Genomic DNA, 23,306 nt, shown 5'->3' with positions numbered 1-23,306 from the left:
ACGTTTCCCAAAAAAAGTTGTAAATCTCGTCGAAACGCAAAATCACTTTGCACTTTCCTCTCTTGATAAAAAAAAAATAAAATTCTTGACAAAAACTACAATTCTATTCGATATTGAGTGCAAAAGTTGTAGACAAGCATAGAGCTTGTAATCGGTAGTGCATCCATGTTTAACTCCAGAATGCAACTTTAATCCAAAAAAAAAAAAAAAAAAACAATGATTTGTTGAAAAAGTTGCGACTACTTATGCACTCGCTAGTAAATACTTTTATTACGATTATTGCAGTAAATTCGATCGCACGGTGCCATACGGAAAAAGCTGCTGACTTCAATTTGTTGTTAAAAAAATATATAACCTATACACGAGAAGGACACAAAACAATCGACGCACAAAGTAAGTAAGTATACACGCTTGTGCTGAAAGCACCCATCATAACCCGCGTTTCCTTCGATCGCGAGCAGTTCGAGGCTGCCACCAGCCGACATGGATAAATAAATAAATTGATTTTCAGACAAAACCGAAGAATCGAGAAGCGAGTCGATTAAACGATCCGTTGGAGCTGGGAAGCAACGTTTAAAACCTATAGAGGGTGAGAAAGTGCGCGTAGTGTGTGGGTATATGTACATACAGGAGACTCCGGACTATTGGTGGTGACGATGGCGACGATGAGCCGGGGGCTAGTGACGCGATGGGCAAAAAACAAGGGGCAACAGCGGCAATTGATGGGTACGCGACGTTTCGGCAACGTGCACGACCCGTTGGGGTTCGAGAGGAAGATCATCGGTGACCGGGAAATCGTCGGCTACGGCACGAACGGCAATCCGTCCTACTTGGACGAGGCCACCTACCCCTTTCCGGCGATTCGCTACCGCAGCTGCACTCCTGAGCTCATGGTCGTACAACTTAAATATCCGAACCATCACAATATTATATACCCTCTATTTTATCTCTCTCTCTCTCTCTCTCTCTCTCTCTGTTTGTGGCCAATTTTGTATGAATATGCGAAACGTGTGCACAGGCGATTCGAGAAAAAGAGCGAGGCGACTGGGGAAAACTGAGCGCCGAAGAGAAAAAGTTCCTGTACAGAGCGAGCTTTCGACAGACGTTCGCGGAAATGAACGCGCCAACGAGCGAGTGGAAAATGGTGCTGGGCGGTGTCCTCATTGGTTTATCCCTGTCCTTATGGATGCACCTGTTTATCCATCACAAAGGCAAGTTATCTATATCCTTGAACATTACATTAGATTACATTATATATGTGTATGTATACCGGTATATATTTATGTTGGCATGAATTTTAATCGTCATCCCAGTTTATGAATAATGTGTTTTTTTTACCTGTCAATTTACTTACGAAGAAGGAGCGATTAGTTTCACTCTTTCTCAGGGTCGATTCGCGTTTCGATCTTTTACTGTTATACTCGCCAGGAGTGCACGCTTTGCTTATTTATAGTGGCCCAAAATGGGACTCTTTGGATAGTTCTCTTTTTTTGTTTACCCCTGAGCGTTTCTTGGCCATTTTATAGTATTTTTACGTTACTGCCGCATGGTTTTACATTTTTTCATGGGTGCTGCTCTACAAAAATAATGACGTTTCACGTGTTGCAGTGCACGTTGAGTTTCCCAAATCGTTCAGCCACGACAGCCGAATCGCCCAGTATTATCGGAAGATCGGCATCAACCATCAGCCGTTGACCGGTAACGCCCGACCACCGGGTGCTGAACTGAGGGTTCACCCGAAAAACCGGGAGATGTTCGAGAAAATGACGGGAAAAGTCAGCCCCATAACCGGCAACAGTACAAGCAACACCAACAGCACAAGTGGACGATGACATTCAACGGCTCGAAGTACTGATTGAAAAATGTTGTATAGACGTGCTGGTTTTCTCGTTGGCGATATTAATATTTGTTGTTTCGATCAAATTGGATGTTTGCAATAAAAACCTGTTTTTCATTGTCACTTGATCGATCGTAATATAAAATATTGACTCATAGGTATGCGAGCAGTTAACGGTAAAAAAGACGTTTGCGATGTCTCGTAGAGGAAAAAAAATTAAAACTATCCGAGGAACCGAATAAGCGATAAAACGCGTGGAAAAAGTAAGTAGTTGAAAGATATACTTGAAAGTTGATACGGAAAGGAATCCGTAGCGCGTAGGCCGACATTTGGAGAATATCGCTCGAGCGGATGAAAAACCAGTCGTCATAGTTGGGATTCTATTATAACAAAATTTCTCTACTACCGAACTGAGCTTTAGTAAGAGGAGAGCGTCGGTACGGAGGGGAAAAAAAAAAAAGTTAAAACGCGCGATGAGCAAGCTCTCTCGATATCTCTGTCTTGTAGGTTGTACGTGCACGTGGATGCAACGATATCCCTTAATTTTACCATCACTTGGCGGCGATTATAATACATGGAGAAAAATGTGTGTCCAGCCTGGTTGAAGGTGCGTGGGTACAGGTGATCGGTGTTAACGTGGTCGGGCGACAAACACTCGCTCGCGGACTACTTATGCCCCGGTACCGCCCGACGCCGCTGACACCGAATCCCATATTTCGAGCTGCTCGAATGCTCACGTATATACCTGGACTACAGAGTTATATCGGTGTACACATTGCCACGACACTGCTCTTCCTTTCTTTTTCTTGTCCATCTTCGTTGTGTGTGTGTATGTTTTTTCTCTCTTTGCTTTTGACTCACGTGTATAATGCACTTGTACTCGGGGAACGTGTACATTTATACTCGCTCGAGAAAGAAAACCAAAACCAGTTCTCCTTATGGGAAACTCTGCGACGTCTCTCTACATCTTAAATATTATACGTATGAGTATAATTTTTAAACGTATATGTTACACGGAGGCGAGTGTTTTGTACACTCTGTTGATCTTAATCGGAGACGGTAACTCGTTTTGTACTGGTATATGCAGAGTATACCTGTAAATAATGTAAGATTATTAAAATCTCTGATTTTTCGGACAATGTACTCAACGTGGAAATGTCAATATATGATGAATAGGTATATATATTCAAGTCCGGAATTTGTTGTCAGAGTGTTTGTTTTTTTTTTTCTTTTTCAATATCGTAATTTTTACGCAGTCGAATCATTGAATAATAAACGGTTAATTGATTAGTACGTTGTGTATGCTATACGCGGTAGCTTCCCCCGCGTTTACCACGTAAATGTACCTGTTACAGTGGCTCGCGGGTACAAGTGCTAATGAGAATAGTAAGTAATACACCTTGCCTTCTCGTTAAATTTTCCTCCTCACCCGGTTGGCATTTCTCGTGTATAAGAACATGGATTCTAGCGCCGATCCGACTAGCGCGGATATCCTCACATGCCAATTATGTTAACGAGTAACGGTTTACCACGAAGCTCTTGTACATATATGTAGCGGCAGTGGCAGTGGTGCCGATACGCGCGCGCGCATCCCATACGCCCAATGTATAAGATCGTTGGATGTGGTTTTTTTTTTTCTCCTTTTTTTTATTCAAATTTGACTTGGGTATACGTACATTATGTACTATATATACGAATATCTAAACGCGTTGCACAAAGTCATGTACAGAGCGCAACACGCGAGTTCGACGTACCTGCATTATAATATACGTACACTTATCAATTACGGAGAGAGAAAAAAAAAAAACCATCGAGTCTCGCAGCGATTGTTCTGCAGGTAACGAAACCGTTGCTCTACGTGTATATTTATACGTACGTTATACCAAACGGGGTATTCGAGCGGGGGGATGGTGTTACTTTCATTACTCGTTCGAGTGACCAATGTCCACGGTACAGATGCTTATACCACTGTTATGGGTATACCGATCACAGATTGTCTACGGACAACGAAAAGATCGTTATGTATATTTCGCGTCAAATACGAAAACATCAACTTCAACATGTTGCTTCCAGTGTATCGGTCCACGGAGTTAATTTTGATTTAATCGCAGTATCGGTAATCGTTACACGCGGATTGTAATCGCGGGGATTAAAAGTGATAATATGGCACTCGGGTAGAACACCATAACATGCACAGGTATATGAGCAATAGCATGCAGTGCGGCGGGAGAAGGAGGAGCCGTATACAAGATGAGCGCGGAGGAAGGGAACAAGTGAAAAGAGTGGAAGAGAAAGAGAGAGAGAGAGAGAGGCAAAGTGGTGGTGAGCGTATAAAAGATTCGCCGAGCGGCACTTGGTCTTCGTTTTACAGTCTCGGCTCGGCGAAGGAAGGAAGGAAGGAAGAAAGGAAGAAAGGTCCCGTCCTCCGCGTAGGGGACCGTTGCTCTTGACAGACAAATATAAAAAAAAAATTAAATTAAATTAAATTAAACGGAAATCAAAGAAGCAACAGCTTCCCGGTTGCATATAGCGATTTTCAGTCAAGTACGCGGTTGATTTCGAGGCTTTACCGGTTTCTCCAAGAGTCCTGTATTCAATCGAGGGTGAGTGTGCAATCGAAGATACGCCCGAGATCGCGTAGTGCGCGAACGACAAACATACCTAATTGTGCGCAAAACGTGCCAGAGGCCGATTTATCGGCTACAGACAGCTTCCTGTCGTTCCTGCTGCTGCTGCTGTTCTTGTTGCACTTTGCGCATATGAATACAAGTGACCAATTTGTTCGTGCGTTCGTGCAGTAAACTGTACCTATTGTTTCACGTTATCACACCCCTTGCGCGAATCTTTCATCCTACCCTGCTACGTTGTTCGCTATAGTAAGCCCAAATCCCCCGGTCCACCCTATTGACACGGGTGGTGGATCAACAGCAGCAACAGCATGGAAAAAAAAACGCACCGATCCAACGACAATTGATAATTCGTTTTTGCTTGTTCCGATTTTTATAGCACGATGAAGTCGGCAGTGGTGCTGTTGCTGGCGCTGGTGGTGTGCTGCCTGGCGACACCGCTGCCGCAGCAGTCCGAGGTGAAGATCGGTAAGCCGGAGCCGGCCCAGGCCGTCCAAGAGGCGAGACAGGCCGCGGCGCCGAGCGTCCAAGGGAGCACAGCCGAGGACGACGACGACGACGACGACGACGATGATCTCGACATCGGCGTCGAGGATGACGATGACGACGATGACGACGATGACGACGATGACGAGGACGACGATTACATCGAGAGAATCCTCGACGAAGTTCTCGGAGGTAAGTCTGGTTGTTTTTTTTTTTTTTTTTTTTCATATAGTTTATCCTTTCATCCTTTGCAGTGCGCATAAATTCGTACCGATTTTTTTTTTTTTTTCACACTTTCCGATCCTTGATTTCTCAGCCGCGGAAATCGGTCGTTTGGCCGCGTGGTGAAGTGAAATTACCGATCATTCGTTTTCATTCATTCATTCACCGTTTCCTCGACAAGTGCGAATATTCATTTGTGTAAATGTTCGCGTGTGAACTGAAAACAATAACTTAACGGCTCTTTTCTCGATCAGTCGCGTCAATTTTTCTTAATCCACGTTCGATGCCCACACGTACAGGTATTCAATCACTGCATCAATATACTCGTATCTATTACAATCACAATCATGATGATACCAAATCTAAAAACTGTGTATGTATCAGCATCCGGTGCATGTAATGATGTACCTGGTGGTGTCGCAAAATGGTATATACATAATTATATACAATATAATCATGATGTACCCTACGGGTGAAGTTTGAACGTTCGGGTAACGCAAATTCCTCGGCAAACGCGACGCGCGTGAATTCCGTTACTTACCCATAACTTATGCGTGATACCGCGCTGACGAGCACATAATATATATGCTGTCTCGTTCCGTATACCTATATATACGTAGTATGAACGTCAGGTGGTGGTAACGGGACAGGAGGTCACCGATTCGAGTTTTCGAGACGAGGATACTTATGTCCGTCTTTTTTCTCTCTTTCTCTCTCTCTCCATCCGCTCTCGATTCCCGTCAGCACCATTATCCGATTATCCGTCGTTTTATTTCAAAATCATCATCAGACGAGCAAAGCTGCAGCGACCGGTGCATCACATAGGTACATATGCCTATACGTACAAGCATACACATGTATAAATTGTCACATCGGCGGAAGCTCCTCCTTTTCCTTTCCTCGTCTCACGTGTATGTACCTATATATATATATATGTGTATACCCACCGGCGGGGCACTCGAAAACCTGCTCGCTCCTCTCGATCCCGTCACCGCGACCCAAATTCTTGCTCGCGAAAGTCGAGGCCGCCTCTCTCGTTCTACGCCCATATATAATCAAAACGAGCACGTGCCCACGCCACGCATACCTGTATATATATACACACGTCCGTTACATCCACCTTGCGCCCGCATCCCGTGAATACTAATCAACGGCCACCGATATATGCCCACGTCCGACTCAACCGCGGCTTTACTACTGGAAAACGTAGATCCGCCCTTTGTTTCCCCCCCCCCCCTCCAATGCTCTTGTCCCAAAGTTGTACCTATATACATATGCCGATGAATAACACCCGGTGGTGTGCCCCCTTGACTCGTGATCCACAGGTGAGGACGACGACGACGACGACGAGGACGAGGAGTCGAACGCCGTCGAGCCATCCAGCGGTCCTGCCTCGAGCGCTCCGGCCGCGGCGATCCCGGTGGCCCCCTCGGCCAACGCCCCGGTGATCCCCCCGGCCGTCCAGAACGACATCGACGAGCAGGCGAGCGCGGCATCCGCGGCCAGTGAAACCGAAGCCGGCCTCGCCGACGAGGCAGCCAACGCCTCCTACGAGGACGAGGAGGCCCCCGAAGCCCAGGCCGCCAACGTCGTCCAGGAGCAGGGCATCGAGGGGGCCGAGAGCGCATCGAGTCCCGTCGTGCTGGTGCAACAGCCGCAACCACTGAGCAGCCCCAGCTCGGGGGCCGCTGCTGCCTCGAGCGACGACGACGAGGATGACGACGACGACGACGACGAGGACGACATCGATCTGGAGCTCGACGACGATGACGATGACGATGAGGACGAGGACGAAGAGGAGGAGGATGACGAGGACGAGGACGACGACGACGACGAGGGGATCGAGGCTCTGGCCGACGCTGATATAACGGGGCGCGCCGCACGTGAGTTCAAGAGCAGCAAGAAGCCTTTGGGCCGTAAGAGCCACAAGGCGCACGGCAAGCGCCCGAAGCCGCGAGCCGCCGCCGACCACACGAAGCTCGGCAAACAACCCCATCAGCCACGAGGCGCCGCTCTCCGCTAAACTAACGTTCATTCGCACACGTATATACATATATAAACGCGCGCATATGCTTATGCGTTTATCCGAATATACACACGCATATACGTACGTTTATCTTCGCCGTGGACCACCATCGACTTATTATTGTTGTATATGTTACATAAGTATATAGAATTATGTACATGTCACGTAATGTGTATATACATGTGGCGTCGCAGCGGGCAAATCGAGGCCGGCTCAGGACTCTTTGGCTTTTCTGCGGCATATATATACATGTGTACCACACGATCGCGCTTCTTTTCGTTTACTCAGCGCTTGTTTATCAAAAACGAAACAAATGCATTTCACCCTTTTTTTTTTTTTTTTTTCTCTAAGCTGTTGTCCGCCACTCGGTTTCCAACGAATTTTCATTTATTGTCCATTCGCTCGTTCATTCGTGACGATCGATGTTATATTTGTTGTATACGCTTGTTCGTTTGATCATTCGCTACATACGTTTATGATACAGGGTCGCGCGAGTAGTTGTACGCTATGCGAGTAGTGTGTAGTATATATATCTGTATAATACAAACTCGCGCGAGTACACACACAACACGTTGACTGAGCGCTGAAACAGCTGGAGATCGGCAATCGCGACCCTCGACGACTGATCCGCTATTTTTCTTTTGAGCTTGCGGGCGTTCAAGTTTTATACATATACATATACTTCACGGTAGGACGAGTTTATTTGTTGACGCAACTTATACATCTGACACGAGCACTCACGCGTCACTTATTTCATATATACATTTATATATACTATTATTTAAATAATATATACTTGCTCGATTGCACCGTGGGACAAGGAAAAATGTGAGAGAATCGAGTGACAGACGAGAGATGGGGAAAACATTTGAGGGGGGTTGGAGTTTGACAGGGAGAGAATGATTTATTTATTTATTTATGATTATTGTTTATGCGTATTATTTATTTAGCATTTACCTAAGAGAAGGAGGAGATGGTGAATCGTAACGGATGGTGATGATGATCTTCTCTCGAGTGCCAATTTATATACGACACGTTTTTACTTTACTCACGCATACACGATATTTATTTATTTATTTATTTATTTATACATGTATATGTGTATGGATATGTGCAACAGATACATTGTCGTTAGGTTGCATTGTGTTGTTGTTTTTTTTTTTATTTTATTTTTTTCTTTCTTTTGTATACCATCACTCGTGTGTGACTTATACTCAAATATTTTTTATCAAAATAAATTTTCAAACGAGTTGCCTTTGAACAAAGGAAGAAAGACAAACTATCGTTTTATCAAGCACGCGAAATCAAAGAAACATGATTATTATTATTTTTTTTTTTTTCGCACACCTGCACATATATATAAATATACATATGCATATATAAAATACATATTTAATGATACGAAACTGTACAAAGACTATATATGTTCTCGAGACCTTATCTTTTTTTTTTTTTTCTTTAAGAGACAAATATAAATAACTGTTTATATTGACGAAAAAAAAAAAAAGACTCTTGTGTTTGACTTTTATTTTTTACTCTCACCATGTGATACATTCTCACAAAAAAAAAAAAAAAGAAAAAGAAAACCACTCATCTATTATGTATACACCCACTTTACCATACGTACACGTATAAAAATGAATATGATAATAAAATGACTTTTAGCGCTAGATGGAACGATTTCTCGACAGTTGTTGATTGATTTTATCCGGTTGTATTTACATTTCACACGACCATCACTCGCTCAACCATAAACGCGACTTGCCGATCTCCGACCACTCTGTATTTTAATGCTCGTATTCACGACCACACCGACAATAACCTACCTTATGATTAAGCAAAAGCCAAAAAAGCTCGAGCCATCCGACACGAATCGTGCCTTTTCCTTCTACACACATCGGTGAGTGATTAAAACGAAAAAACAAAAACACTCCAACCGATGTACATAAATCGGTAACTACCATCCAACTCGGTAGATTTTTGTTCTTCTTTGCTTCAACCAATTTACCTGTAAGTACACGCGTCATCGATACAATGTTCCATCACTCCGCGTAAACGAAAAGTTCGCTTTCTATGAGCGGCCAAACGATCCGGTGACCTAAACCCGATCATTGTAGCCCAATTGTTGATTATAATCGTAAAATTTCTAAAAACGCTCCAAAGCAGCACTTGTGGTACCTGTGTCACGTGATTAAAGTTTTCGGGGGCACGCAGCATCGTTCCCCGCATCCGAGAGATGACGAGCGGCGACGAAAAACGGCGCGCCGTAAAATAACGGGGTCAACCGAGGGACGGGTTGCGGACGCAAATCAGCTTTCACCGGAGAGCCGAAATGGGGCCGACGACCCACCGGCTCCGATGACCGTGAGATCGACGTCCGGCCGACCCTGACCCACTCGCGCTCGTATATATACATATACCTATATACCATCCTCTAACGCCTCGCACACACTTTTTTCATGCACCTCGTGATATTACCAATACATCCGGCTTTCGCTCGCCCCTCGTCTTTTATTTACCACCATACACGGGTGTGCGTGTGTACACACGTACTAAAGTACCTGGGTAAATTTATACTTGGCTTCGCGAGAGTAAGAGTCTATAATACACATATATATATGTGTGGGCGCACGGACCGGGAGCTTAAGGTACTTTCGAATAAAGCGATGACAATGAGCGTACATGATACATCCACAGGTACGTTTGCTCGGCTCGGGCGTGTAACGTGTGCATGTATATATAAACATTGACCCGGTTACAGGGGCGGAAGACGCGCGCGCGGACGGAGAGAAAGAAATAAACAAACAGCGGAGAGAGAGAGCGGGCGCGGAAACCGGTCGGGCCCGAAGATGCGGCGTCGATGTACCGTTAAACGCCGGACACTCCTTGCGCCGCTCTTGATTCTTTTTAAAAGTAGGCTGGCTTCTGGCGTACCTATGTATGTGTGTATACTTACGTATGTCAAAAAAAAAAAAAAAAAAAAAAAAAAAAACATTCCAAAGTGGAAAAATCGGTTGGCCCCCTCAAGGCCGCGATCGGTGGACGCGATGTTTGTGTCATCGAGTGGCCCAAATCCATATACACGGGATCATATTGTACGACCGCGCGGAGGGTGTCCGACCCAATTACCGACGCTTTAGAATCACGCAATTGACAATTTCGTGGCAAATGTACCCTACATGAGTGCCGAATGTTGTGCAACAGGTGGTATGATGTCGACGCCTAAGGTGGACGCCCCGATGTACGTGGCCAAGTACAACCGCATCTTCGACGAGATACTCGGCCTGATCAACAAGATACTCAAGGAGAGGTACGACCCGGTGACGGTGAAGCTTGCGAGTCCGAGCACGAGCTCCAAGGGCAAGAGCCCCAAGAGGCGCAAGAGCAGCCACAAGAGCCGCACGAGGAAGACGCCGCAACAACTCGAGCCGGCAGCTCCGCGTACCACCGACGACTCGGAGCACCAACCCCTCGTGCCCGTCAACGACACCACCGCCAATGTCACGCACCAGGTGGGTTTCACGTACAATCAAACCCGTGCTCCCTGTTATTCTTGTTTTTCTACCCGACTCTGATGGAAAAAAAATTCGACCGATGCGCTACAGGTGGAAAAGGCCACCTCGACGTCCACGAGTCCAATCACCGTCACGACTGCCGGGCTTTCTGGAACGCGGCTCGTGACTAAGCCACCAACCCCATCGGTTCCGAACCGGGGCTCCCCGCAGCCGAAAAAGACGACGGCGACGACGAAGAAGAAGAGCAAGAACCCCAGCGGCACAAAGAAGAGGAAGCCCACCAGCAGCAACAAGGTTTTTTGGCATCACCGACATTGTTGTGGGGGTAGGTTTTTTTTTTTTTTTTTTAACACCCGGGGTGTGCTCGAGCAGGTGAAGGAGACGGGGGCGAGTGGCAGCAAGAAGCCGCGGTCCAAGGCGAAGGCGACGTTGTACGGGCTCGCGTCGCTGAAGCGCTCGGGGGACGTGACGGTGAACATGATGAGCGACCGCACGACGGTGTCAGCGAAAATCGCCTTCGGGCCGCTCAAGCTCAAGGTGGAGAAGGAGTTTGGCCGGTCGACGCGCAAGGAGGTGCGCAGCGCTACCGCGACCACGGCCGAGATGTCCGGGAGGCTGAGCTTGCGGATTTACAACGGGGGCGCGGCCACCTTGCACTCGATACGCGTGCTTCAGCCAAAGCAGGTAATGTGGTGTCGAAGAGGAGAAAATTAAAGGATATTAGGTATGATTACATGTGTGTGTGTGTGTGCTCGTAGATGAGGATCGAGAGCGCCGATGACCACGACAGGACGCGCGAGTTTGTCTGGAAGCGCTCGTCCCACATCGCTCACGTGGTCTCGCAGAAGCTCTCCTCGGCAGCTCGCTCGATGCTGCGGCCACCGCCACTCGATCTGAGCCAGCACACGGCGGAGATCAAAGTCGCGCCTGTGGTGTAAGGGCTGCCCCATTCGCGCCGGAGCGCTCATCTTTTAGTTTTCATTCACGCATTTAGCTTGTTTATTTATTTATTTATTTATTTATTTATTTGTTTGTTTACTGCGTGTAGTTTTCTCACTTATTTATATGTTCTTTCATTATTTATTTATGACTGTATACCATACTATCGTGATTTTTTTTTTTACATCAAACAATCGGTATGATTTTTCGTACTTACCGATCGTCACTTGTTATTGGCTTTTCATTTACAATTATAGGTAACATTGTAAATTTTTCCCAAATTTGGACGTTTAAACCTCGAATTGGAATATTTTACTGTGCCCCACTTCTTTTGGGAAAATATAATTCCATCTAATGGTGACGATTTCGTTGTAGTAAAGATTGGAGACGCGTGTGATCGGCAAAAATTATTTCATTATCAAACGATCGGTATATTTTTTTATGTTTTTAATCTTTGGGTTTTGCATGTTTTAGAGTTGTCGTTAAAATCAATGAGCTCTTTTATACTATGAAATAATCCATTTTCAACCGGTTCGTTGTTGGTATGCCTTGGCGACGCGTAACATTGTAAATAGCTAATTTAATTGATCCAACTAATAAAAATTTTTCACACAACAGTACAATTACGAATCATTGCTTCACCATAAAAAAAAGATACATATATATACCGATCAATATATTGTCTACGACGTAAATAACGTAAGTATTCCTTATATATATATATATATATATATATATATATATATATATATATATATATATATATATTCCTTATATATATACACCGATAAATACTAAAGATAGCGTTTCATCATTTCTTTTATTCGTCGATGACAATGTGCATTCTGCCGGTGAACAGTGATAATTATACATATAGGGTAAGTAAAGCACCAACCTACCGTCGATAAAAGCACAAACACACGACGAGACACTTTAGCTTTTTATTTGAATTTGAAATGGGTAGGTAAGTACGTAAAAGTAGATAATCAGCTATACATATATATATACATATGCGGTTAACGTTAACACACACACGTGAACATTGTAAGGAGTGTCAAGTAAAATCAAAAACTGTAATCATTGTTTTCAATGGTTTACTTATACTTGCCTGTGTACATTGTAGCAAGTAAACACACAACATACATTGCATATACCTAACAAATTATATTATAGTATATACACTGCACGTGCCACAAAAAACAGGAGCGCGTATATCAGCGATAAGAGCAACAAAAAAAAATAAAACAAAAAACAAAAAAAAAAAGTATGCACCTTTGTATTATCTGTAAACATGAGCTAACCGAACGCTTGTGTTGTATGAATACTTATATACGTACGTACGTGTACACACTGTACGAGTGAAAAATCGGTAGCGGGGATTCAAGGCCGCGATCGAAAGCGTCAGTCGTGCAAGAGCTATATACGCACCAGCTGCATCGGCATCACGTCCTCATTTTGTAAAGCCGCGGATAGGAAAATCAACAACAACAGCAGCAGGAGCAGCCATAACACTCCGATTTCTACACGAGTGAGCGTGAGTGTCTGCACGGGGTGAGTATAAAAATTAAGTATTTGCTTCAACACGCCACTTGAGCAGGTGAGACCGGCAATGCACGTAGCACCGACGCCGGCCTCTGACAACACTCATTGAAACACTTTGCAAGATGTAGAACTCTCTTTATAAAAAAAAAAAAGGAAAAAAAAAGCAAAAAAAAAAAAAAAAAAGAAAAATCTGACAAAACGACGAGATATGACTATGTGTGCGTATACATACGTGTGTCTCGCGTGTTTTTCATCTACTCTCGACCACAATCGTCATCCAGGCCCGTCGTGTCTTATCACTCGCGCGCGCGTCGGCTCTAGCGACCAATAGCTTTTGATTTTGGGCTCACGCCATTCGCACCCCGTACAATATACCTTAAGTGTATATTATACATCACCACCAACTTGATATGATGGTCAATCGTTAATCAAGTATATATATATATATATATATATATATATATATATATATATATATATATATATATATATGTATGTTTTTCACGTGCGTATATATAATACATGTATGTATATACCTATTGTGAGTAGGAATTAATATTGGTATCAATAATACCCAAAGCGTCGAGAGCTCCCAAAAAAAGCTTGATTCGCGATCGGTGTTTCGATTGAAACTGTATATAGGCCCCGTGCATATAATTTGTCAAGTTCGCGGGTGTGAGTTGTTCCGTGGCTACATATATATACTATGTTTTGTCATCCGTGGGAGTTGCATGTACGGCCTGTACGGGTAACGCGCATCGACGGTATATATATATATATATATATATATACGCGCGTTTTGTTGTTAGTTCATCTGCAATGCAAAAGTTGTACATACTTACGTGACAATATACGTTAACCTTGACTACGAGCATATAAACATGTAGGAATGAAGCAAGCGAGACTTATGGAAAGGGAATAAGAAGTCGAGTAAGAGAGAGTGTTGTAAGTTGCGTTGCACCCGTGTGTTGTTTAATGAAGGCAACTCTCCTGGTTGACGGTATACGAATCGGTACTTCCATTACAATAACAATATACATTCAGCCATTCGTAAACTATACACCTAAACAAGTGTTACAACCATACTTTTTATCTCTCGTCGCTGGCGAATAATTACATCTCTATCTGTGCTTGCAAGCTCGATTGAAAAGAAAAAACATCCGATGATCGGTTTCACTCGCTCGATCCTGCTATTGCGATCAAATTTTATTTTTTACATGTAAACAAACGCCACGACTGCTCGGCCTTTGCGTTTTCAGTGTCTTTTCAATTCACGCGATACGCAGCGCGTTTAACGATTCCGACGAACCGATATACCCAAGTACTCGTATCGCACGGACGAGCGCTATTTTTACGAATATTTTCTCGAACGATGAGTCGGGTATCGTCACGTGCTATTAATATACACACGAAAATACAGCGATATCGAAAAAGGAAAAAAAAAAAAAAACAACAAAAGAACAATGCACACCGGCTAACGAGTGCGTATATCTGTACCTGTTTAATCTCATCGTCAAGTGCGTCTCGTAAATAAAAAGAAAGACAAATCACAACAACAAAAGGATGATAACAATAACAATGATGTAAGCGCAATATGTGATACGCTTTTATATATATATATACACATGATAAAGACGCCGGGGCTCGGTGTGTTAAATTGTAATTCCAGGTTTGCCGTCAGTCAGTGGCGCGGAGGGCCAAAGAGGAGAAGTAAGTAAGTAAGTAGAGTTCGACATGGTGCTGGTCCTGCAAGCGGTGCAACGGCGACTCCAGCAGCGGGGCTGCCTTTTGGCCCTGGGCCGACGTCACTCCCGGGGCACCTCGTTCTCGACTCTCGAGCGACAGCCACGCGAAAAGTTAGAGGAGCACCAGGAGCAGGCCACCGACCGAGAGGTCGTGCTGCGCTACCTCGACGGCAAGGACAACGGAATAGCGGTGCTGGGCCTGAACCGGCCTGGCGCCCGCAACGCCCTGGGCAGCCGGCTCTTGGCCCAATTGTCCGAGGCGGTGGAGCGACTACGCCGGGATGAGCGTCTACGAGTCCTGGTGCTCCGTAGCCTCGTGCCGGGTGTCTTTTGCGCCGGGGCTGACCTGAGGGAACGCGCGCGCATGAGTCCCGAGGAGGCCGGCCGGTTCGTCGACGCTTTGCAGGGCCTCACGTGCAAGCTCGAGGCGCTGCCAGCGCCCTCTGTCGCCGCCATGGATGGCAGCGCCCTCGGTGGTGGCCTCGAGCTAGCTCTGGCCTGCGATTTGCGGACGGCCGTGGCCGGGGTGAAGTTGGGCCTCGTTGAGACCAAGCTGGCCATCATACCCGGGGCGGGGGGTACACAGAGGCTGCCTCGGCTACTCGGTCCCGCTCGAGCCAAAGAGCTGGTTTTTGCGGCGCGCCTGCTCTCGGGTAGCGAGGCTCACGATCTTGGACTCGTGAATCGGCTGGTCGCTCAGAACGAGGCTTCGGATGCCGCTTACCAGGAGGCGCTGCACCTCGCCCGGGAAATCCTGCCCAACGGTCCCATAGCGGTCAGGTATGCTTGTGTTGCTTGAAAACTATTGCCAGGATGCTTGGATTTTGGTGATCTTTTTTGTTTTCTGGTAGGATGGCCAAAGTTGCCATTTCCAAGGGGATGGAGGTGCCGCTGGAGGATGGCTACGGAATCGAGAAACAGTGCTACGCGCAGCTACTCAACACGGAGGACAGAATCGAGGGGCTCCAGGCTTTCCATTCGAAACGGCCGCCCATTTATCGGGGTCGGTGAGAGACGCGGGCTTTTCGATCATTGCCACAACTAATACCGATCACGGTTTCTCGGGCGGTGCTTTTTTATTATTTTTCAAGTTGAATCGATACTTTGTAACCTTGGGCGTGGTTTGCCTGGAGTTTATCCAAGTTGTTTTATAATATGTACTAATATGCCAAAAAATTTTTAAAAGAAAATGAAATAATTTGTGATACAAACGTTATAATCGGTATATATTATATGCCGTGTGTTTTTTGTACATTCGACGCAAATGTAACACGTTGTCGTTGCGGTTGACTAATACATTATCTACATTTTTCTCTTGTATGTAATAATAATAATTTTAACTACAAAATTTATCTCGTCAATGATAAACTGTTGATAAATTTATTTTTCTTCGTGACGTAAATGTACATCTATACACATATGATACGCATGAACAACAGAAGTATATCGGGTAACAATATTAAAGGAATATCGTAACAACACCCAAGCTCTACTTTCATAATATATACACGTGCACGGACGAATCAGGATTTTTTAAGTAATAATACATATGCGATGGTTTACTGATGAGAGATTATTAGATCCAACACCATGGGGCGAACTGCACAAAAAAGCACTTCAGATGTTATTTTGTTTAATGCTTTTTTCGTCCACAAACTTGATCAACGTCTCCAGTTGTTTTAAAGTATCGTCCGGATCAGTCACTCTGTGCCCCACAGTCAGGTCACTTTCGTAGATCTCGTAATCATTGCCTCCTTCTAGCGTCTTATCGCCAAAGAAGTGAATTTCGTCGTAACCCGTCACGTGCTTCAAGCAATACGTCTTGTCCCACCCGGTGGGGAAAACGTCAAATGAAATTTGTCCACCTGCGGAAAAATAAGATTACTCTGATAAGAAAAAAAAAAAAAAAAAAAAAGATTAACGTAGCTTAGTGTTATATTGCGTGCAAACTTAAAACAATACCTATACTGTAAGTGACGTGCAAATGTGTAAACTCCTTTTTCAGTGCTTGAATAAACTTTTCTCGTACGTGATGTTTCGCGTCGTACTCGTAAAACTGGTTGCGCTCTTCTATCGTGCAATTTCTACCCACTGGAGAAATGTTGATCATGCCAGTTCTGAATTCAATGAAGTTGCCTCTCTTGAAGGGTAATCTCAGTTGGGATATGTAATGCAGAGAAAAGTTTATGAAATCCTGCAACTTTTCTTCCCCAATTTCACTCAGAATAGTCTAAAAATCACAGTGTATTATGCAGGGTTTACATTGTGTCTATTTCATGTTAAAAGAAAAAACAAAAGTATTTACCTTCGACCATATTTTTTTTTCTTTTCTATAAGCGACTAAGCCATTCTCAGCGAAAACGTAGTCATACTTTGTGAATACATCTTCTCCCAATTGACGTGTTAATTTACTCAAGTCCGAGCCACCAACGACAGCTACGTCGAATTTCGACCTTAGTGTATTTTGTATGTAGTTATCGAGGCTTTTATCAATGCACTACGACATTAATAACAAGAGATCAAATGATTAGTTGTGGATACATGTTTTTGCTAAAAGGAAGAAAAAAAACAAAATATCTGTATTTACCTGTTGAGGTATCGTAAGAGTACCATCAACGTCGAATAAGCAAATGATTTTTTTCGACATGATGCGCCGTTTCAATTTTTCTATTTTTTCTGTAAAAATTTTTACAAAAATCGTAGAATTCGTTGCATGTACCCGCGGTAATGTTAGTAAGAATAATAATTCATCAGATATATATAAACAGATTTATCCTCGGTCTTACTATACAGTTTTGTTTGTTGTACGTATTTTGATCTACTAAACACAAATTCTCCAGTCATGACCAAACAAATTCTTTGTTAACATTTTTTAACATTAATATGAAAAATAAATAATTTTTTTTTTTCCGGCAATACATTAATTTCCTAAAAACTATATGCCAAGAGCTTATAACACAAATACAAATAGAAATTACTAGAGCAAAAAAATTGCCTCAATGCGTGTTTTCCAAAATGTTGACAATAAAAATATACTAAAATAACCACTAAAAATACGTTAAATACGTAAAAAAGTTTCATAGTTAATCTATGATGCAAATTGTTAACATAAATTTATCTCGCCACTTTCTAAACTTAGGAAAAGAAAGAAAAAAAATTGCATTTCAAAAAGCAAAAATTCGGGGGAAAAAAATATGATAAGGCCGACGAATATAATATACATGTATTACGTTCGGCGCTTCAGTGCTAGTTTTCTGTTTTATCAGCAGTGGAGATTTTGAATGAAATGAAATCCAACCCTTATTATTTGTAAAGAAGAAAAAGTTGATTTTTCCAAAGATTTTCTGTTTGATCAACGTGGAAAAATAACCCCGTTTATCAATGAGTGCTCTTAAAATGAAAAAAAAAAAAAAAAAAAAAAAAAATTTGTACAAGTTGCTCACGTCCACGTAAGCGCGTTGCATGTAAACAGTCACGTGTTAGAAATGGGTGGGCATTGCCCTCGTATACGAATCAATTGTCCGAGTTGGCGTTGTGAATGAAAAAAATCATCCAAACCGGTAAAAATATAACACGATACTTAGCACGCAAGTTGTATAAAGTGCAATCAAGAGCCGAATGAAATTTCGACGTGTCTGTCGATGACCAAGTACTCATGGTACTCTCTCACGACGAATTGTATCATGTGGCCTATGTTGGATATGCTATAAATATATGTATCAACTCACCCTATAAAGCACGTGAGCGTATTCAAAAATAAGTAAGTACTCGCGTGCCGATGAAAAACTCCAAAATTACACGATCACGAGGACGGCCCAACGTCAAAGCAATGTGGGCATACACCGTGTATCAAAAGCGTAAAAAAGAAAGTGCGTGCACGGAAAGCTTGTCGTGCTTATGGTTGTACAAAAAATATATACGTACATGTACTATTGTATAGAGTTAAAAGTAAAAGCGGCACAGCGAGGCCACCGAGCTGTTGCTGATGGACTGGAGAGTATTAAAGCCGATATACGTATACAAGAGCCAAAGGAGAGAAAAGGAACGTCAGAGAGTACTGTATGTAGCATGGCTCTCTCGCTCGCTCGAAACCAAGCGAAGAGAGTCGAAGGCGAAACGAAAGTTACAATAACCCAATCATACATAGATATACTCGCATCAGGTATACGAGTAAGTAGGGTATCGATGCGGGCATGCTAGGAGGATAACGCCTTTACAAACGGCGATCGGCTAGTGACTCCGATTTTTAAGGGGAAAATAATATTATACACTCTGCTCTCTTGTGCTCCAGTCGATCGACTCGTATCACGCGGTGTAAACAGCTACTTATGCGAGTCAATTTTTCGAGGATGAGAAGCTGCCTCGTACATCAGCTGCTGCTGATACTTTTGCTGCTCACCGGCTATTCGCACGCCGATCCTGCCCCTCCGAAAAATGCACTTCTTATTTTGGGTGAGCACAACATCAACGGTATAATAAATTGTATTGTATGTGGGTATGCGTTTTTATACTTTGAGGGCACACTTGCACCAAAAGGACCTGACGCGCGCAACACAAGTAATATTATACATTATCCTACGGGTGTACCATGAGAAACTGAAGCAACTATACTTATACGTTAATGTACAAATCATCAAAGTATATAAAAATTGTCGAGCGACCGAGTCAACTCAACTCGATTAAAATCGGCACGATTGTACTTATAAATATGTGTGTTTACTGTGTAATTGAGCAGCGGATGACGCGGGTTTGGAAATGAGATCTTATCTGAACAAAGTTTGCCAGACCCCGGAGCTCGACGGCCTGGCCAAGAGGGGCCTGATCTTCAACAACGCCTACACCTCGGTCAGCAGCTGCTCGCCGAGGTACGTGCATTGTACGGCCTACTTTTTGTGTACCTATAATGTAAAGGATCGTAGGTTTTTTTTTTTTCAACCGATTTCTTAAACAATTTTCCGCTCATTGGTTTCGCAAATTTGTGCGCGCTGTTGCAGTCGGGCATCTCTGCTGTCGGGCCAACCGAGCCATCAAAACGGCATGTACGGGCTGCACCACGGGATTCACCACTTTGACTCTTTTGCCGACATCCAGACTCTGCCGAAAATACTCAAGCGCAAGAACATACGCACGGGTGAGATATATACTTTTTGGTACCTATCATTTATTGCTGACCCGGATATTTGCAACTTTCACGAATTCATTTTAAATCGTTATAATTTTTTTCTTTTTTTTTTTTTTTTTTTTATTCGCAAAAATCAAAGAAATAGATTTGCCGACAAGACTTGGATACTCGTAACAAATAAACGATTCAATTCAATGAGATAATTTTTTTTTCTCTTTTTTTTTCTTATCAAGTGCAATTTTTTTGCTCCAGTACACCGCGGTTATAGTTATTATATTTAATACTGTGTTCGTTTGGCACGACAGGTATCATAGGAAAGAAACACGTGGGGCCGAAGAAGGCATATCCCTTCGATTTTTCCTACACCGAGGAAAACGAATCCATCCTCCAAGTTGGCCGCAACATCACCCGGATCAAACTACTCGTTCGCGAATTTCTCGCTCAGAACAAAAGCCAGTACGTATAATTAAATTTCTGTCTGAGTCTTTCAAGACGTTTTAGACCTACGACAATGAATCGAGACACGCAGGGGTCGATTAGTTACGGAGTGGTGATTTTTCGTGTCCAAAAAAAAAAAAAAAAAAAAAAAAGTGAAATCCACCAAGATAATTGATTGTTCATACGGTTACATACGCACCTACTCTCCCATACTTGGCAATTTACGAGACTAATACGAGTGATTTTTTTTTTTTTTTTTTTTTTAAAGGCCCTTCTTTCTTTACGTCGCCTTTCACGATCCACACCGTTGCGGCCACAGTAACCCAGAGTACGGGAGCTTTTGCGAAAAATTTGGCAATGGCCAGCCAGGCATGGGGAAAATTCCCGATTGGTCCCCCATTTATTACCAGTGGGAGCAGGTGAAGCTGCCCTACCACGTCCAGGACACCGAGGCAGCGAGAAGAGACATTGCCGCCCAGTACACGACAATGTCTCGATTGGATCAAGGTACACGCGCACAAAGTAGATCACATCTCGCGCGAGATAACACGCGTCGTGCATGATGCATATGTTGTTTTTTCTTATCTAATCTGCTTTGTTTTTTGCGTTTGGCGATGATCGATTGCGGCGTTAGGCGTTGGTTTGATAATGAAAGAATTGGAAATGGCTGGAGTGAAGGATGATACTCTAGTCATTTACACCTCCGACAACGGGATTCCATACCCAAGTGGCAGAACAAATCTTTATGATCCAGGTTTTTAACTTCATCCACATCGTCAATGCGTCCGATTTTATGATTAACGTGAAGAAAATCTGCATTTTTATGCTTATTTAATATACAGGTATGATTGAGCCAATGATCTTATCATCGCCAAAGCACAAACAGAGGCACAATCAAGCCACATACAGCATGACTTCTCTTTTGGATATCGCACCAACGTTGATCGATTGGTTTGGCGTTACCGGGGATAAAAAAGTTAAAAAATATCTTTCAACTTTGACTGGAAAATCGTTGTTGCCTTTGTTGGAAAAAGGTTGCCAGCCGCCGATACAGCTATTTAGTGTTTCTAAAATCAATCGAGTCAGTAATGGTATAATATTTTTTCCACCCTAGAACCAGCTGAAAACAGCTCGGATGCGGTTTTTGCAAGCCAAACTCATCACGAAGTGACAATGTATTATCCAATGAGAGCCATTAGAACCAAGAAATACAAGTTGATCCACAACTTGAATTATAAAATGCCTTTCCCCATTGATCAAGACTTTTACATTTCTCCAACATTCCAGGTTAATTATTCAACCATGTAAACCTAAAGTGTAAGAATTTCAATGAAACATTAATTTTCACACTAAACACAATTTTTTACAGGATTTATTGAACAGAACTCGTAATAACAAGCCACTCAATTGGTACAAAACTAATTTAAAAAATTACTACTACAGACCAGAGTGGGAGCTGTATGACTTGAAGCACGATCCTGAAGAGTTGACTAACATTGTAGAAAGAAAAGACTCAAAGGTGAGTCTTAGTTTATTTACCTCCAATTTTGCAATGAATGAATCATCTTAATATACAGAGTTTTATTGATATTGTTGTATTATGACAATTACAGCCAGTATTAAAAGAATTGAAAGAAAAACTTAGAGATTGGCAGAAAAGGACTAAAGATCCTTGGTTGTGTTCGCCAAGTGCCGTCTTAGAACCATTTGAAGGAAACAAAAATAATTTACAATGCATGAACCTTGACAACTTTCAATATTAACTTAAGTAGTTGGTTTTTAATCGTTGTTTTTCCAGAAAACTTTTATATTTTTATACATACGTTTTAGCAGAGTAATATTTCAAGTGTAAGATATTTTTCTTTTCAATAAATATAAGAAATCATGTCATTTTTGTTATTACTTAAATGAAGCTAACCAACCTGCAGGTATTTACGCCTCAATAAGGTACAAATGTTTTCGACTGCAATGAGTTTTTTTCTCTCCTTTCATGCTGCTTCAGCAAAACTTCATTGAACTGATTCAAGAATTGGGTCGATTTGTTGACAGACCTTTCAACCTCAGACATTTGGGTTGCTATCTCGTGTACCTAAAATGTTAAAATTATGTAAAAATTGTTTGCCATTGGCAAGCTGAAATACCAAAGTACTTACGAATTGCTTGTAACCAAGATATCTGTTGTATTTCAATTTGTTGTCATAGAGCTGTTTAATTTGACAGATAAGAACTAAACAGAGAGTAACACCGGTCATTAAACAAAAGGCGTTTAAGCCTTGAAAATTGCGTGAGAGCATAACGGCCTCGGACAACTGCAGTTAACGCTCTCCAGGGTGAAAAAATACATCCATGTTCTTCATCATCTTGTAATCAACAAATGTAAATAAACATAACAAGCCTAAAGGGTTCTAATGTTCATACTACTTTATAAGTACACACGTACATCGTGTTAAAATTTCTGCACATAACAATCACACCTTGATCCACATTATTTTTTTTTTTTTTGCCAAGCTTTATAACCTACACATAACCTATAGACAAATACTTTTTCATAATGACGCCTCAAATCGGTTAATAAAATTTTGACTCTGCTGTTATTAGTCTTTATCACACTCCTAAAAGCTCACCATTGCCATTCCCCAGTCACCATTCACCAATCACAATCACCATTACCTACTTAATTGTCTATGATCGTGATTGTGCCATTCACCAATAATCCCCATCCCTACATTCCCCACTGGGTCCCCTGCAGTCATCAGTTTGCAATCAGCGCCATCTCGCGTGGCTGATTTTGATTTTATGATTTGATT

General features: G+C 42.9%; 5 protein-coding genes across 8 annotated transcripts; 4 read left to right on the top strand and 1 right to left on the bottom strand.

The window, feature by feature from the left end:
- Positions 1–314: 314 nt before the first annotated feature.
- On the top strand, positions 315–1,923 carry LOC106635940 (cytochrome c oxidase subunit 4 isoform 1, mitochondrial-like). Its single transcript, XM_014348133.2, has 4 exons — positions 315–397; positions 512–893; positions 1,019–1,211; positions 1,609–1,923. Exons 2-4 carry the CDS (start codon positions 657–659, stop codon positions 1,830–1,832), a joined length of 654 nt encoding a protein of 217 aa, XP_014203619.2. The 5' UTR covers positions 315–397; positions 512–656; the 3' UTR covers positions 1,833–1,923.
- A 2,924-nt stretch (positions 1,924–4,847) lies between these two features.
- On the top strand, positions 4,848–11,651 carry LOC106635941 (uncharacterized). The gene is made up of 6 exons (XM_014348134.2): positions 4,848–5,142; positions 6,498–7,055; positions 10,403–10,710; positions 10,804–11,007; positions 11,086–11,397; positions 11,472–11,651. Exons 1-6 carry the CDS (start codon positions 4,848–4,850, stop codon positions 11,649–11,651), a joined length of 1,857 nt encoding a protein of 618 aa, XP_014203620.2.
- A 1,275-nt stretch (positions 11,652–12,926) lies between these two features.
- LOC106636101 (enoyl-CoA hydratase domain-containing protein 2, mitochondrial) lies at positions 12,927–16,291 on the top strand. Of its 2 annotated transcripts, none has more exons than XM_014348384.2 (3): positions 12,927–13,203; positions 14,864–15,719; positions 15,791–16,291. In XM_014348384.2, the coding sequence occupies exons 2-3, from the start codon at positions 14,929–14,931 to the stop codon at positions 15,948–15,950; spliced, it is 951 nt and encodes a 316-aa protein (XP_014203870.2). In that variant the 5' UTR covers positions 12,927–13,203; positions 14,864–14,928; the 3' UTR covers positions 15,951–16,291. The 2 variants fall into 2 exon arrangements, with proteins under 2 accessions (XP_014203870.2, XP_014203871.2); XM_014348385.2 differs by lacking the exon at positions 12,927–13,203 and adding an exon at positions 14,664–14,777.
- On the bottom strand, positions 16,288–23,205 carry Pmm2 (phosphomannomutase). 3 transcript variants are annotated; one of them, XM_089589851.1, is made up of 6 exons: positions 22,653–23,205; positions 22,422–22,588; positions 17,527–17,615; positions 17,245–17,436; positions 16,902–17,169; positions 16,288–16,804 (listed from the first exon to the last, which is right to left on the bottom strand). In XM_089589851.1, exons 3-6 carry the CDS (start codon positions 17,584–17,586, stop codon positions 16,557–16,559), a joined length of 768 nt encoding a protein of 255 aa, XP_089445977.1. In that variant the 5' UTR covers positions 17,587–17,615; positions 22,422–22,588; positions 22,653–23,205; the 3' UTR covers positions 16,288–16,556. The 3 variants fall into 3 exon arrangements, with proteins under 3 accessions (XP_089445977.1, XP_014203876.2, XP_014203875.2); XM_014348390.2 differs by lacking the exons at positions 22,422–22,588; positions 22,653–23,205 and adding an exon at positions 18,864–18,909; XM_014348389.2 differs by lacking the exons at positions 22,422–22,588; positions 22,653–23,205 and adding an exon at positions 18,668–18,854.
- Sgsh (N-sulfoglucosamine sulfohydrolase) lies at positions 19,289–22,268 on the top strand. Its single transcript, XM_014348135.2, has 10 exons — positions 19,289–19,391; positions 19,675–19,804; positions 19,934–20,070; positions 20,367–20,517; positions 20,768–21,006; positions 21,134–21,253; positions 21,342–21,533; positions 21,614–21,786; positions 21,869–22,018; positions 22,113–22,268. The coding sequence occupies exons 1-10, from the start codon at positions 19,289–19,291 to the stop codon at positions 22,260–22,262; spliced, it is 1,545 nt and encodes a 514-aa protein (XP_014203621.2). The 3' UTR covers positions 22,263–22,268.
- Positions 23,206–23,306: the final 101 nt, after the last annotated feature.

Source organism: Copidosoma floridanum, unplaced genomic scaffold (assembly GCF_036245765.1).
Source record: "Copidosoma floridanum isolate Cflo_tuat_1 unplaced genomic scaffold, Cflo_Japanese_pri ptg000009l, whole genome shotgun sequence".
NCBI lineage: Eukaryota > Metazoa > Arthropoda > Insecta > Hymenoptera > Encyrtidae > Copidosoma > Copidosoma floridanum.
Note: the sequence above shows the minus strand (reverse complement) of the source record. Positions and strands in the feature narration are given on the sequence as shown.

What these genes read in the sequence shown, in the direction of transcription:
- LOC106635941 (XM_014348134.2), top strand. Translation starts at nt 4,848, where the DNA reads ATGAAGTCGGCAGTGGTGCTGTTGCTGGCGCTGGTGGTGTGCTGCCTG. An exon ending in CCTCGACGAAGTTCTCGGAG is followed by an intron (nt 5,143 to 6,497) that starts GTAAGTCTGGTT and finishes CGTGATCCACAG; the next exon opens with GTGAGGACGACGACGACGAC. An exon ending in GCGTGCTTCAGCCAAAGCAG is followed by an intron (nt 11,398 to 11,471) that starts GTAATGTGGTGT and finishes GTGTGCTCGTAG; the next exon opens with ATGAGGATCGAGAGCGCCGA.
- LOC106635940 (XM_014348133.2), top strand. Translation starts at nt 657, where the DNA reads ATGGCGACGATGAGCCGGGGGCTAGTGACGCGATGGGCAAAAAACAAG. An exon ending in GCTGCACTCCTGAGCTCATG is followed by an intron (nt 894 to 1,018) that starts GTCGTACAACTT and finishes ACGTGTGCACAG; the next exon opens with GCGATTCGAGAAAAAGAGCG. An exon ending in CCTGTTTATCCATCACAAAG is followed by an intron (nt 1,212 to 1,608) that starts GCAAGTTATCTA and finishes CACGTGTTGCAG; the next exon opens with TGCACGTTGAGTTTCCCAAA.
- LOC106636101 (XM_014348384.2), top strand. Translation starts at nt 14,929, where the DNA reads ATGGTGCTGGTCCTGCAAGCGGTGCAACGGCGACTCCAGCAGCGGGGC. An exon ending in AACGGTCCCATAGCGGTCAG is followed by an intron (nt 15,720 to 15,790) that starts GTATGCTTGTGT and finishes GTTTTCTGGTAG; the next exon opens with GATGGCCAAAGTTGCCATTT.
- Pmm2 (XM_089589851.1), bottom strand. Translation starts at nt 17,586, where the DNA reads ATGTCGAAAAAAATCATTTGCTTATTCGACGTTGATGGTACTCTTACG. An exon ending in CTCTTACGATACCTCAACAG is followed by an intron (nt 17,437 to 17,526) that starts GTAAATACAGAT and finishes TTAATGTCGTAG; the next exon opens with TGCATTGATAAAAGCCTCGA. An exon ending in AAAAAAAAATATGGTCGAAG is followed by an intron (nt 17,170 to 17,244) that starts GTAAATACTTTT and finishes TGTGATTTTTAG; the next exon opens with ACTATTCTGAGTGAAATTGG.
- Sgsh (XM_014348135.2), top strand. Translation starts at nt 19,289, where the DNA reads ATGAGAAGCTGCCTCGTACATCAGCTGCTGCTGATACTTTTGCTGCTC. An exon ending in AAATGCACTTCTTATTTTGG is followed by an intron (nt 19,392 to 19,674) that starts GTGAGCACAACA and finishes GTAATTGAGCAG; the next exon opens with CGGATGACGCGGGTTTGGAA. An exon ending in ACATTTCTCCAACATTCCAG is followed by an intron (nt 21,787 to 21,868) that starts GTTAATTATTCA and finishes AATTTTTTACAG; the next exon opens with GATTTATTGAACAGAACTCG.